Genomic DNA, 16,025 nt, shown 5'->3' on the forward strand with positions numbered 1-16,025 from the left:
CTAATTAAATACAAGGGTTTGAAAGTATGCTTGAGAAAAACACCATTTAATTGGTTTAATCTCCTAATGATTGGCATAATTATATATTTATGACTAGTCAGAAACAGAAAAAACATATTAAAAAAAAACTGATTAACTTCCTTATATTTTGCTCCATTGGTCTCTAATGCCAATGCATATTTATCTGCTTTGTATATACAGTAAACGATTCAATGGTCATCAATAGTGGTACGGGAAACACTGGCGATTGCCTTATATATAAGAACCAAGGCTTCCAATGGCAATCATGTGCCAGCGAAAGCAACCTTAAAGAAGTATGTAGCAACAAGCCTACAACAGGTATTCACAGTTTAATTATTTGCATATAATCATTTGTTATTATGTCCATATCACACTGTTTTTTTTTTAAAAACACTGTTTGATACACACTATACGATTAACAAGCGCATTGTTATACTAGATGAATACAATGATAACTTTATACTAACAGATTGCATGAAATCAACAATAAGCTTTCCAAATATTCCCCCATCGAAACGGAGACTAAATCGTTGGATAGTATTAACACCGTTCAATTCGAGGATAATCGTCATGCACTTGAACGATGAAAACATAATGTATTTGCTGCTTTGTTTGAATAATCAACTGTCATTTTAACTACCACTTAACTTCATTTTGCTTGTTTTAACGTTATTGCTGAAGCAAGAGCAAATGTATCTACACCACTCAGCAACACTTGGATCCAAGGAAATTTAATATGCTTAAAGGGAAACATGTATCCAGCTTCAATTTCAAGTATTCTCTTATCTGGGCTTAATGTAGATCAACAGCGGGAACACTGGACAGGGATAGTAAGAGCAGCCACATTGATTAATAAGGCAGGCTTGACATCGTTTGGTATGTGGTCACAATAACATTAGTGAAGTATGCTGGGAAAAATAATATCAAATTAGGGACTTCAAAGTTTAAACTGTTAATGCATTCCTTTTTCATTATGGTATCAAAATGTTCCGCGGTCGAATTTACACATGTAACAGCTATACAATTACCACCAAACACATACCTGTATACACATGTATAAATACACGTGTTTGACGTTGCACGTATAAAACAATTCTCTGTTACTGATGGTGATTTCCTTTCCACATACACACATTTGATACGGTTGAAATTACATTCCAAGTAATTATATTTCAGGACCCACACACTATTCGGGAGTGGAATAAGCTTTCTTAAAAGGAAGTGAAAAGAGCCTTAAATTTGAAAACAATGGAGCAAAACGGGCACTGTGCTCTTCAGGTAGCATTCCTTTTTCAATAAGGTTTACTCGATTTAAGAACAAATCACGACACACTTCACCACAAAGTAATGATAATATGTACGTGATCAAAGATAAATATTTTTTTTTGAATACGCCCGATTTAAACCCTAAATATTTATAAATAACAGCTATCCAACCATTAGCGTCTGTCTTTTTTGTGTTTAATGTTAATTTGTTATGTATGACATATGCATATGTGTTTAATTATTTTTATTAGTTAACCGAGCATCGTTCATACTTACTTCAACCAAAATACCAAATCAAACGCGTTTTACGGAAAGAGAAGCGACTACAACCAAATCCAAAGGTTTGACATATAGGTTGTTCATACAATCTGATTAGAATAACCACTGACAGATATCTTTTCAATTAACTAAGAATACGATCATAAGGTACCTTATGCAAGGTTAATTACACATTTTAAACGAAAACAAGACGCACACACAAGCACAGAACCTTAAATTGCGTGGAAATTTGAAGGAAAACGTTTTGATCGAATGCGTTTTGAGCAGAAATCTTATAATGACTTTTATAAGCAAAGTTTAGATTAAGTATATTTTAGGTAAATTTTCATCACTAGATTGTCTGTATAGTGGATGTTCAAACATGGTAATGTTTTCTAAAGATCCATAGTCGGTACATTCCACGCATGTAATTGGATCAAATTCAAATTTTGATCAAATTCTTTCAAAATCATTTTTTCGTTGCTAAATAACGTTTACGTTGAGTGAATTCGTTCACGTATTATATTTCTTATATTGTTCTATTTAGAAGAGTCACCGGCTTTAATGGCAGGCATCGGCGTGTTGGTTGTCGTACTGGTTGTAGTAGGAATAGGTGTTGCCGTAGTGATGCTTCGAAGACGGTAAACAATGTTCACTTGAAACATACATGACATATGACAAAGATATTATTTTGCAAATTAGGCAAGACTAGAATACGAATGATTGCATTTATATGTTTTTGATGGGCATATACTATAACATAGTTTATTAATAATGAATTCCATTATGTAATAACATTATGTTTATGTTAAAGGTCGAACAAAGTATGTATATGAGATAAATACGATTAAAAAACAATTGACGTTTTGAAACGGTGTCAATTTACTGTTAATTACATGCATGACAGGTATACACAATGCATACTACTACTATATGCAAGCATCTCCTTTGAAGCTTATATAACACTTATTTCCAACGTAAGCTGTTTGTTTACAGATTACTTGTACGTTCAGCCGTTTGTGTACTTAATCTTATCATAAAATATTTTCAGAGGAATTATTCCTGCTCGTTTGAAGAATAGAGCCCCCAATAGGAAGGGTGATAAGCATGACGGCATGTTGCCAAATGCAGCGTCAAATGTAGCAAGAGTCCATAAATCTATGGTTAACCCTAACTACTTTGTACTTGAAAAACAAACCGAGTCAGTGATCGAACAAATCGATCGTTACAACAAATCAGAGGATCTTGAGACAGACATTATTGATGAGAACATTTACCTTTCTATTGATGAACCGGCGGCGGAACTGCGTGGGAACGTCAAAGGCGACTGTTGGGATTATGATTTCACCACTGACGGAGCCGCAACATCTCGTGGTATAACCCATGACAATGTATACAATAAACTGAAACTTGACCGCCAGGGTAACTATGAACATGTTAAGCGATCATGTCAGATTAATAATATCACGGCACACAACGATTACGATACGACTGCAACTCTAAAGGCGATACGTCTTCATGGACACGACGACTATGACCATGTGGGTGGCATGGGGCATTTTTCTGCTCTCTCGTCAAGCGGTGACGACAATACTTAGCAGTGAAGTTCGCGACGCATGCACGAGCCTCAGTCGCAGAATTGGACAAGCGTGATGACAGTAATGGGCAAAATCCGTTCGTCACAGTTTAAGTAGTCAACGACAACAGAGATATGTTGGCCTCGTACAAATTAATAAATGAACACGGGTTCTTCATGTTACTGAAGGAGTTATTACCACGTACATTTTAACGGATCTGTGATGTAAGATAATACCTCATTACTCTTACAATTTATTTGATGTGTATCATAAACATTATATTTAAGTATGCTTGTAAATAGTGAAAGATTGAATAATGAGTCAATTCTGTTCCTAGGATGTAAAACCATGCAAACCCTGAGACGAATTTACCAGACGTTCAAACATTTCTAAGGCAACTCAGTACACCTACTTTCTATGGGCAAATTGTTTATTCTCTAATGTGGTTGTGAATTATATTTTTGACGAAGGTAAGACAACATTTTGCATACATTATATTATGTTGAATCGCAATTTAGACAAACACACTACTGTTTCCCAGTATTATGGGGTTAAACGGTAAATGGAATAGCTTGTTCTCAAGGTCAAATATTCAAACACGTCACGATAAAGAACATCATGATAATACAGCGTGTTATCTCATGCACATAACAAATGTTTCCATCTTTTAATTCCACAAGAAATATCTTTATCGTATGATGCTTCTGTTAAAATATGTTTTTTGCACATGGTCATTTAATAGCGGCTTAATTTTACGAAACCATTGTATAAATCTGCACATTTTTTCCAAATATTGTTGCAAGCGATACCTATACAAAAAGTGCAGGGACACATGAACAAACATAATATATTCTTAATTTTACCATTTTATATATAAATAAACATTACAACAAAACAAATTATGGTATATTTACCGATGCAAAACTAAACAAAATTTTAACGAATCTGTCTTTAACAAGATATGGACCCCACCTAAATTTCAACTACATTTTTGGAAACAACCACTTATTGTGTCAATCACTACCAAAATTTCATTTGACGGTTCACAAAAGTTAACAACAATGGTGTAAAAGGAACTTTTGGAAAAAGAACAGATAACCACGAGTCCGAATGCAGTTATCGTGCAGTTCCTCAGAATGCTGATAAATCTGATCATGTTTATTACAGACTACGTATAGTGAAACACGGTATCCATGACTCGCATTGTCGTTATTAAATATGTAAAAAATCAAGACCGTCTGTACACAAGATTTAAAGGGATATTTTTACAGATATTGGCATGTATTGAAGTTTGTCATTAAATGATTTATATCGATAAATGCAAACATTGGATCTAAAAAGCTCCAGTCAAAACAATAATAAAATAAAAGACAGATAAAAGTAATCCTAAACTGGGCTCGAACCACTGACCCCTGGAGTAAACGTCCAACGCTTAGACCACTCGGCCTCCCGTACTATATGCAATGTATGTATAGGTAATATGTAATGGGCGATTTATTTCATACGTTATATAAGCAATCCTCGTAGTGTCACCAAATATAACAACAACAACCGAACTCTCAAAATTATTCAATCGTTTCGCGTTGCAACGCTTTATAATGTTCAGGTTATTAAATTGTATAAAATGCGTATAATGGATATTTTCAAGCATGGTAAATGTTCAGAATTACTGTTTTCCAAGACATATCATAACTACAACAAACATTTGCGAATCTGAAACTTTTTTTTAATTTTGTCAATTTACAGAGACGTGAAATGTCTCTTTAAGACAAACCACCATTGTGGCTATGGTCATGCCATTAGACAACAGTGTGTTATGTTGGTTATCTTGCCAAACACTCGACCGTGACAAACTATCCGGCTCAATACGTACCAACTAGAACATTACAGTTTCGAGTACAAATGCTCGAAAAAGCGAACTAAAGTCATTAAATTGTAATGAAATTGTATATTAAAAACATAAATTTGCAATTCAGTTGCAATAAAACTTAGTATGACCGTAATGTTATATAAACGCATGTAAGGCAAATTTGCAACATTATGTTTGAAACGTGTAGGATTTCCCGTATTTGCATTTTTTTTGGTTTCATAATAAAGTATTAGAAAATGATAAACCGGTTTCGCTTGCTCAAAAACGGCTGTTTAACATAGCTAATATTATACTACCGAAGCATTTAAAAAATACATTGTGCAAACGTTAACTCGTTGGTTAATCTGTATATAAATCTTAACATGATACATGCGTCATCGGCCGTGTTACAACAATATTTGTGATGGCGTTTACTTCCTCATTAAGTATGCGCGAATCTTCAAGATCGTAACAACCGCAAAATCATGGGGCTCAATAGACTTGTGTGTGTTTTATAATGGCTACGGTTAGAGAACGGGGTTAATATACGTATATTTTAAATGTGCATGTTCATATATCGGAATTGTTTTATAACGAAACACCGTCTTCTAGCTTAAACTGTTGAGTTGATACAACGATTGTAACTAACAACAGTGTTATGTCTCAGCAAATTTGAAGATACTCAAAGGTTAAGTAAATGCATATCTGCTTTAATGCCTTCTCTACTAGGAAGCAACGTGTTGACTTACGTAATAGATAATCCATATCGTTTGTTTACGTTTTACCTCCGTTAATAAATTGGATGTATACTACTTCAACTCATGAGACGTTTCGGATGTGACATATATTAATAAAATACCCAAAGATGCTACTAAAACTGAACAATCCTGCTATTTACCAGACTTACATGTCTTTCGGGATTTGGAGATAGAATTGCAGTTTCCTGCTGGTTACCTGACTAATATTTCGTCCGGGATTTGGAGAGAGAATTGCAATGTTCTGCTAGTTACCTGACGAACATGTCTTCCGGGATTTGGAGAGAGAATTGCGATGAAATCGATACAAATGCACGACACATACGTTCTTGTTATACACCCAACATTCAGTATTTGTTAATGTACATAATAAACTGATTCAGATAGTCTTAACCCTTATCACAAAGAGCGCTCCAAGTCATCGTAAAAATTATTGTTAACGAAGTGCTTTTTAAAAGTTATTGACGACTACTGCACTTAAATTGTCATGTGACCAAGTTAACGAAGTCATATTCGAACTTGTTCAAATGCGTATTTTGTCATACGAAATATCATGTATGTGAACATCTTTAGACGTGACACCAACCGGAATGATTGTGTTAGACGAGCTATAAATTGGTAACACAAGAATCAGCCCAATGAAGTTGTTAAAGCTTTTCCTGTTAATACCATACGCTTCTACATTTATTGTCTAAGATATGATCACGGAATGAAACAAGAAGCAAATTAAACCAAGACGCGTGATAGCCAAGACAAATAGTCGCAAGCAGATTTATAATATCCTATATAGCATTATAATAAGTAAGAGATATGATCCACGAATATTCATCTCTGCTCTTGCTCTTTTTTACTTATTCGACATTTAAAGGTCTATCTAGCTTTCACTCGCAAGGGCAGAAATACAACAATACTGAACTTGCGTATAACTCGGAGTTCTTTAGAACGCTCCCTTAGTGGGGATCGAGCCCGGAATAGTATCAGGCGGCAACAATATTTACTTTTAGTTTTCGGTGTCTAACTGTTTGTGTTCTGCATGTAACCTCAGTATTGCAAAATGTATTGCACACTATTGGACATATATATAAAGGCAAATATTTTTATATGTAATACATACATTTGTTGCGATAAGCTAAGATCGTGTGTATATGTTGTATTTAATTAAAATTCATGCTGCTATTTCATATGTACGTTTTATGACGATGAGCTGTTTATATGCTTGAGTCGAAAATAAACTATTCTGTTCTGTTATGTTCGGTATGTTCATCGCTTTTGTTCTAGTTCCGTTGATTGCCTGTCGCACATCGTGTTGAACGTTCACGTTGCAAAGACTATTACATTTATATTTGTTCACAGTCATTAAATGCATACACTGGTTACAGTTTAGTTGAGTGATTGTTCACGTATATGATACACAGACTGTTGTGCGTATATGTTTAATAGAATGTTGAACATAAATATTAAACATGCTGTTATACTTTAAGTTTTTAAGAGTGTCAAATATTTTAGGTGCACAGTCTGTTGAACGTATATGCTGAACAGTCTGCCAAACGTATGTGTTTCACAAACTGCTAAAAGTATATGTTTCACAAACTGTGAAAAGTATATGTTTCACAGTGGTAACGCATATGTTTTGCAAAGTGTTAAAAGTAAATGTTTCACAGACTATTAAACGTGTGTGATGTTCAGAGACTTAAACGTACATACTATGAACAGAATATACAGTTATGCATATACGCAACCAATCCTGAAGGAGGAAGAAATATATGTGCTTATGCACAGTTTCGCACATCATCCTTTTGAAACTATGGATTTCACACAAATACATCCTTATGATGATAGTTAATACATTTACAGACAATTGCTTTGTTAATCTTATAGCAATTATTGTATTTTGCGGAAAGTAGGGATTTAACTTCCTATTTATATTAAGAATTCTTAGTATTCTGATAACTGAACATTTGTTAATAAGTTGCAACTAGATTTATTTTCACAATTATACTTGTATTCTTAAGTATATGAATACTTTTTAAATGACAACACGCATTTCATTGGGAGAATACATACTGTATTAAATATCTTAAACATTGGGTTTAGTGTTCTGAGTAATGTAAAGCATGTTATAACTTCTATTCGAGTTGGAGATACATACGTGTATGATGCTGTGATGTTATGATCTTAAGTTAATGAGTATTGTCAAAACCGGAAACACTTTGACAAATTAAGTTGTACATTAACAAATGCTTCTTGACTTTCTTTCAGTTCAGGACTGTGTGATAGTGACAATATGTGTTTGTTTGGTATATTAGGAGTGCTCATAGTTTTAAATAAGTCAACACACGGTTAGTATGGAGAGTATAAAAAATGGCCGTAGTGTACTATGTTTACAACATCAAGCGTTTTATAATAAGTGTTAGGTTAAAGGGGCATTATTTACCGTATAAGAAACATAGCCAATTTGTTTCTTTGAAATTAGCATAAAAATATAGTGTGCTCTCTAGAAAAAAAGTGTGATATAAAAAGACAACATTATGTTTTTTAGCAATTTTCTTATTTGCTTGTGCACCAGTTTTTGTCACAGTACATGATATAAAAGTTTACTATACTGTATACATTGATAAATTTATATAAAAGTAGTTGTTTTATCTTTGAAAATAACATGATTCTTTATGTAAACATGTAACACTAGTGCGGATTGTTTCATATACAAATGCTCCCTTTACCTCTTCGAGTTTTTTTTCTACTTCAGCTGAGAATTACAGGGTCAGTAAAGACTCAACGGAATGGCTTCATGCAACATGTAACATGGCTGCGCCACAACTTTCTTACAAGAACGTCTTCTTTGAAGTGAAGGAAACCAGAGGCAAACTACAGACCTCAGATGTTTGGATAGGCTATGTAACAGCTAAAGTTCCATTTTACTTCCATGGTAACTGTTTGTATCTGATTTGATATATTTGATTTAAAAGTTATATGTGTAAATGCATGGAAAGAAGCATGCATACAATTAAATGTATTCCTTTAACAAAATCGGTATACACAAATGTTGCTTGCCAAACGAGACTTGTCAAGTTACTTAACCTGAGTGAGATGTTTTCGAACAATATGTTCGCGTTACAGGTTGCGCCGTCGTTCAGAATGAGACACCATACACAGTAACTAGTATCGGTTATTGCAAAAGTTTGTGTGTCAATTCAACACTATTTGGAGTACAGACAATTAAAATTCAAAATATAGTTAACCCGACGGTAAGTGGTTACACGAATATATGTAAATAATTTAAATAGACAAACACATTCACATTATACATTATTCGATAATAACAATTTTCATGTCATATTGAATAGTATAAACCTAATATATAATTGTTTAGTCCGAGTCACCAATTGTCAAATTCAATGTACAAATAACGATACTTATTTACAATATGGTATATAATAAACACTATTTATGTTGACAGTCATTATGCATTTATAAAGTATAGTAATACGTGACACAAGTGTGTGGTGATTGTATAAGGAATATAATATCAATAGAAATGGTTCGAGAGTTGTTATACTGGAGAAAAACAGCTACGAATGGATACGGGAAGAAAACCCTTGGCATCTTTGACAAAGAGTTGCCGCAAAAATTCGTTCATCACAGAGATAAATACCCTTTTAGCGTAACTCATTATATGGGACATTCATCATCATCAAATACTGTTCTTTTACAACGACAATAACGCGAAAAACCTTACTCTAGTCACTGCCGAACGTTTTTAGTAAAACAAAAAGTCATTCATGGGTTAAAATAATTAGTAACATCTGCTAACCTACAACTGCCGCCGGCGCGCAATAATGGCGAACAATGCTAACTTCAAAGTCATTGTGATTCCTTGAAGTCAAAAGACAACATTCCTCATTGCATTGTCCAAACAAGACATTAACGATTGTCGAGGCCTCACGTCTGTGTAAAAGGAGTGTTATGTTGCCCTCCTTTTGTGCAGGTACCAATGAACTGCCGCTGCGTCACTAGATCTATGGATGCAATTTCATTTGGAAAATGTGATGGCACACGATGTGAAGAAGGCTGTTATGCTGTCTTCTCTCAAATCACAGGTCAGTTAGGTTTATTGTTCAGCATCTTTTGTTGAATGTATTTACATTATATAATGTTAATTTAATGTAACGAACATTACGATTTTACAACTTAAAATAATCATATAGTTGAACATATTACCTAAATTAATATTACCTACATTAATTTATGCCAAAAAGTAGTTGCATATGTGTATCTTATTATATGAATCATATAGCAATTCGGACAGTTAGGTGTATTTGTGGTCGATTCTTCATGAATGCATATTTATGACGGGCTATTACGTATGCTTTTTTTACACATTTCATTTGGCTCAACGAGACATAGCTCGTGATAATTTATTACAAATTAAGACGAAACTATTTTATACACAGCAATTGGCTACATAAAAGACACGGGAAGTGATGGAGATTGCCTTGCTTACTACAAAGCGGCATTCAGTTGGCAAGCCTGTACAAGGTCAGACTCGATCAAGTCATTGTGTAGTACCAACATAGCTACAGGTATGCACACAAAGATGACAATTTAAAACAAATATACAGTTAAGGCTCTGCAAACACATACCAATAATTCAGCATGTACATTTATTTAAAACCGTTAAAACAATAAACCTTAACTCAAATAACATGCCTGATAAAGATTGGTTTGAACTGCTAAAATCATTCATGTTTGGGAAACCATTAGGATATTGTTGCTTGGACAAAACCTTACCAACCCCAAATCCCGCCTAACATTGAATTTGTATATTTGATACTTTAAATCGACTTCTCAGCTCCCACTGACAACTTTCAAATAACTGCGTCTTGTTTGTGGTGTATTTAAATTATCTGGGTATGTTATAACCAGTTTCATTGAATGCGTTGCATAATACGCAATCACTACTCATTAATATAACCATTTAAGTTGACTACGTATGCTTATGTTTTTTTGTCAGATGCATCTGCAATAGCAATAATAGGTGACCACCGGGCAGACACATGGAGCAAAGGGAATGCGGTTTGTTTGGACGCCGACCGGTTTCCAGCGACCCTCGCAAGTGTGAACAATACCAACTTATATGATTATGAAGATTATAAAATACAGCAATACTACTGGACGGGAATTATCAGAGCAAACACCTTGCTCAGAAGAGACTCGATTGGTGAGAACCTTTAATATAAAGCGGATATAAATGATCTTACAAAAAAATCAAAATAACGTTGAAAAATTGCAACAAATCAACGAAATTAAACATGTGGGTATACTCTCCTTTTTTCAGTCAAACACTTATGTATCGGATACATGTTTACTGTTCTTTACAGAAGACATGTATGCTTGTTTAATCGTCAACAAGCGCCTCAAGTTTATCACGAACTATCTCTACTAGTATCATTTAATTATATCGGACAACCGAAAGTAATGCATAGGGTCTGCCGTAGACTGCAAATTTTAGAAAAAAGGACGTACTTCTGAACAATATGCTTACTTAAAATTTACAAAGAAGATTAAACAATTCAGCTTCTTCATATGTTTTATTTAATGAAAAAATAAATTGAATAAAGTAGAACTTCGCACATAATATGGGGGAGGGGCATACGCCCTCCCACCCCTGTCTATATAGGCTTATGGTATGTTCCCAATGTAATTTCAATTATTGTTTGATAATGGACGAACTGTCAGCAGTTAGATTGTGTTCACACTTAAAGACATATGTAACGTTTTACTTTGTTTCAGAAGAATCCAAATATACACATGGTCACAAAAAGAAATAAATATAAGTATATTTAAGTAAATGACAATACTATACTTACACATACAACTATCTTCTGCAGCTTCTACTTTCTGGCAAAATTAAGAAGCACGAATAGGTTTCCTTTCAGAAGAATATAATACAACATTTTATAGTATACAGCAATATAAAATAACTTCTAAGGCCATGCATAAACACGATATTTGAGCATATTTTTTATCGTTTTTGTTTGTTTTAGACAGCACCTACCATAGTAATGTATCATACGGATTCTTGGATAGAGACACCGGGGAATTAAATTTCACAAGCAATGGATTCAAACCAGCTCTATGTGCATCAGGTAATATTCGGTTAAAATGAATCAGCGTCTAGGCTAAAAGCTTGTTGATGTGTGTTTGCAATATTTAAATCAACGACATTGTTTTTCGATTGTAATAAAATACAAACAACTAGGTTTGATTTCATTATGTGTATATATAATGTTGTTAAAATGACGTATTGTTTTATGTTCAAATATGTACGTAAATATTATTTAATATTGATTAGTTAATACGAGTTTTTTTTAAAATGTACATGTATCAATAAATTCCATGAACATAGATGACTTCAAGTAATTTTATTTTAAGTAAGGCTTTATAAAATGTTATATAACAAATGAGTACAATTTACTCGACATAAATATCATCTTTATCTATTTTAATAGAAGGTCCAATAGATGATACAGCATCAACTGAAAGTCATACGACTATTAGAGGTGTCACTAAATCTTCTGAAAGTCAAACAACCATGAGAGGCGTCACACAATCAACAGAAGGTCAAGTTATTATAGATGATACAAAAGGGACAACAGTCCGATCTGCAGGTAGGTCACACATGTTTTAAAGATTTTGTGGCACATTTTGATAAGACAGAAATGTACAATGTACACTTTTTAAAAATTATGTTCAGGAAGAAACAATACTTTAATTGAAGGCGCCTTTCTATTTTCATCTTCAGATGCGCTGGCAATAGAAATAGGTATTGGAGTGACTGTGGCAGTCTTGATCATCGTTGTTGTTGTCATCATTGTTCTCAGACGAAGGTGCGTATTAAAATAGTGCTTTGTACAATGAGTAAGTGAAAAAAGACGCCCTACTTGAGATCAGATGCTTTAAAGAAAAAAAGCACAATTTCATCTGACGATAAAGCTCTCTAAAGTAACATAACTCAGACATATATAAATGGATCGTATCAATAATGAAGAAAGCTGTTGACTCAATACTATATTACTTGATGTATCTGATAGTCCACACTATTCTAAAGAATTCATTCATATATGCATAGGGCTACACTGTTTTCATGCAAATTAATAACACAACTAACGTACAATATATGTTATAGGTCTTTAACAGCGTTTGCACGCTTATAACATGTATGCGCTTACATGTGATATTTTTAGAAAAAGACTTCTACAACTAACGAACCACAAAAGCCCTGTGATGATGAGTGCTAACAGTGTCTCCAAATCAAACTGTCGGGTAACTGTCGAAAAAGCTGTGCCCGACAATAGCTTTCACGTAAAGGAGAAACTATGCCCATTGGAGGAAGAACATCTCGACCATAAGAGTACAGCAAACGTTTCAAATATAGCCATTGTAGATGCAATCATTTACCATACTATAAATGATGTAGAAGAACCGCGAGGAAACGTCACAGGCGACGCCAATGATTACGATTACACAACGACTAAGGTAGTACAAACTGCGACGGATCCGGACAAAGTTTATAACAAACTAAAACTCGAACGTCGTGGTGATTATAACCATGTAAAAGGTCATTGTCAGATGCTTGACCTACCAACAAGCAATCACTATGACACGGCTTCGGTAAGCGGCAAAGAAAATACAACACTATCACGCGTAAATGATGATTACGACCATGTTGGAGGTAAGGAACGTATTCATATCGCATCAACAAGCAACGACTACGACATGACTGACTCTGCAATGGCAGTCAGATCTAGATCTGCATCAGCAAACGTTGACGAAGGTGAATACAATCACATTTCAAATCCGCCATGACGAAAATAAGACGTTGCCCCTTCAATTTGCAGTGGCTATGACGATGAAGGTGCACAATAGGTAATGCATTCTTAATACGCATTTCCCATGTTTTATGTTAGTATGTAATCACCCTACTCTGACATTGAGCATTTCCTTTAACTGTGTTATATATTAATACGTTATGTATTAAAACATCGAGACAACAATACAAGCTCGATCCTAAGAAGAACCAATTATGAGAACTCTGGGCTTTAGAATGGAACAGGGATATTAAAAACATGCTTATGGAGATTCAGTACACCAACTTATTACTGGCTAGTTTGTGAATGTACTTAAACTATTTTTTTTTTTATAAAATTTGTTAATCCCGTAAAATCGGTTTTTATACGGAACGTGTTTAATAATTATTTGTTATGTTTGTAATAAATGTTTTTGCCGAAGTTAAGAATGTATATTGTATAAATGTAGTTTATGTTTATATTAAGCTGGGTTGCTATTTTGAGCGAAATTGCATGACTCTCATCCGAATATATTCTTTATTATATTTATATCTCTGACAATTTAAATCAACGGCACAATAAAGTTGATATTTGTTTTAATTTCATTCACTTTTTCGAGCCTTAAACAGTAATAATTATATCGTTATTGTTATCAACCAATCACGAGGTAGTTCAACGGCTATAACATTAACATGCATTGTCTTTTATTGCTATTTTAATTAAATTGTGATGCGTTTAGGTTGGGTGGTATTGTCATTTATAGTTTTACCAGCAACTCAGTGGAACATTTTATGTTTAGAGTTTTTATAACGGGTTTTAACCACCATTGCTTTGCATCGACCTTCCAATGCGGTGTTCCCAGTTTGATTCATGTATTCGTGTTTGTTTGTGTTTTTGTCTATATGTGAATCATATCGAGTATGTTTGGTTTGTGTCAGACATTATTTGCAGTTGGTCAATTGCTATAAATAAAGGATCAGGTGCTCTTATATGGTTTCTCTTCTAATGATGCAGCTCAATTGTTAGTATTCTTATTAAGATGAGTCCGTATTAAAGGAATATATATGTCATTCGTAGTCCTTTTTTCAGTCTGTTGCCTTGTAATGATGTCCGCAAATTATAATTGTATATAGTATCACTCTATCATATGCATTATATCTTTTTATCTACATTTATTTAAATTATCAATACTTGTTAATATATTGTATGTTAATAAATATACTAACTCCATTACTAACAACACGGTTTTTCAAACACGATTTCCATGGTTTACGTTTCTTTTATCAGTCACACACTTACCTAACCACGTTATACTTAATATCGTATTATCGTAATTGAGCACCAATTACACATGTTAACACGATGATAAAAAAACACAACTGTTTTCGCCACAAGTAATTACGTGTTGTTCATACGCGGTCGCTCGGAATATGATTAAGTTCAAAATGATGGTTTAACGTCTTTATTTGAAAAAGGTGAACACACAATATTGTTGTCACATGAGGACAACAATTTGACTTTGTTATTGTCAGACGCACTTTGAACTTATCAAACCCGATACCTTAAAATCTCCACATCCATATATGTTATTTCTTTAAAAAGTCATGGTGTAGTGTGTGCTATAGAACCTACCAATATTATTTATGGCCGTTGTGTGAGAGATATATAATTAAAAAAAATACTTCAAACATTAATTGAATATTTATCAAACTATTTCATGAGAGACAATACACATTTAACATCCAACAGCCTCTTTTATCAATGTGGAATGTATAAATATACGTTAAACTATATATAAACATTATAAAACGCGAAAACGACGTGACACTTCAAAACGGTATTTCAATTCGATGATTATACAACGATACGTACGGGATTTATCGACCGTGTCTGAAGTTATTAATCAGCCAAGAAAATCAATAAGGGTTTCATAAACCGACTGGAGCTGGTTTTTGTAAGCATCCTGTCAAAGAGAATTTAACTTAAATGGTTGAACGCATTTTGCTGCCAATACCACACTCTTTAGAACAAGCCGCTGTATCGTTGACCCTTGACCTGTTTACCTAGATACGAGTCTCCTTTCACTCCTAACAACCAATGCGATGATTGTAGAACACATAAATTTATCTTGTTTCTTGAGAGGGGTGTTGAATTATTTACTAAAATAGGCATATGTTTTGTTATAAACTTAATGATTATTTATAGTTTAAAAAAGAATTGTTTACGCCATTCCCGAGAAACTAGTTTACAGACAAATGAGACTAAAATATGTATTTAATATTACAATAGGTAACACTATTACAATAATGTAACTTCTGTACAATGTTGAAGAATGTAAATCTAATTCGAAAAAAAAGGAAATTAATTAAAGAAATATCATAATATAGAAGAGATTATCCCCTACACTGCGGGCGTTTGAAATATTTGAAGTCCAAAACAAGATGTTTACCCT

At 33.7% G+C, this 16,025-nt stretch overlaps 2 protein-coding genes across 3 annotated transcripts; both read left to right on the forward strand.

The window, feature by feature from the left end:
- Positions 1 to 1,542: 1,542 nt before the first annotated feature.
- Positions 1,543 to 3,143, forward strand: LOC127859686 (uncharacterized). Its single transcript, XM_052397193.1, has 3 exons — positions 1,543 to 1,628; positions 2,093 to 2,186; positions 2,597 to 3,143. The coding sequence occupies exons 2-3, from the start codon at positions 2,110 to 2,112 to the stop codon at positions 3,141 to 3,143; spliced, it is 624 nt and encodes a 207-aa protein (XP_052253153.1). The 5' UTR covers positions 1,543 to 1,628; positions 2,093 to 2,109.
- A 4,595-nt stretch (positions 3,144 to 7,738) lies between these two features.
- Positions 7,739 to 14,643, forward strand: LOC127860400 (uncharacterized). 2 transcript variants are annotated; one of them, XM_052398455.1, is made up of 10 exons: positions 7,739 to 8,065; positions 8,473 to 8,652; positions 8,844 to 8,971; positions 9,712 to 9,823; positions 10,178 to 10,306; positions 10,738 to 10,944; positions 11,771 to 11,872; positions 12,236 to 12,394; positions 12,529 to 12,613; positions 12,971 to 14,643. In XM_052398455.1, exons 1-10 carry the CDS (start codon positions 8,011 to 8,013, stop codon positions 13,590 to 13,592), a joined length of 1,779 nt encoding a protein of 592 aa, XP_052254415.1. In that variant the 5' UTR covers positions 7,739 to 8,010; the 3' UTR covers positions 13,593 to 14,643. The 2 variants fall into 2 exon arrangements, with proteins under 2 accessions (XP_052254415.1, XP_052254416.1); XM_052398456.1 differs by having other exon boundaries at positions 10,762 to 10,944.
- Positions 14,644 to 16,025: the final 1,382 nt, after the last annotated feature.

This window comes from Dreissena polymorpha, chromosome 15 (genome assembly GCF_020536995.1).
Source record: "Dreissena polymorpha isolate Duluth1 chromosome 15, UMN_Dpol_1.0, whole genome shotgun sequence".
Taxonomy (NCBI): Eukaryota; Metazoa; Mollusca; class Bivalvia; order Myida; family Dreissenidae; genus Dreissena; species Dreissena polymorpha.

Coding starts and splice junctions, on each gene's coding strand:
- LOC127859686 (XM_052397193.1), top strand. CDS start 2,110: ATGGCAGGCATCGGCGTGTTGGTTGTCGTACTGGTTGTAGTAGGAATA. Junction 2,187..2,596: donor GTAGTGATGCTTCGAAGACG/GTAAACAATGTT, acceptor AAATATTTTCAG/AGGAATTATTCCTGCTCGTT.
- LOC127860400 (XM_052398455.1), top strand. CDS start 8,011: ATGTGTTTGTTTGGTATATTAGGAGTGCTCATAGTTTTAAATAAGTCA. Junction 8,972..9,711: donor AAAATATAGTTAACCCGACG/GTAAGTGGTTAC, acceptor CCTTTTGTGCAG/GTACCAATGAACTGCCGCTG. Junction 12,395..12,528: donor GACAACAGTCCGATCTGCAG/GTAGGTCACACA, acceptor TTTCATCTTCAG/ATGCGCTGGCAATAGAAATA.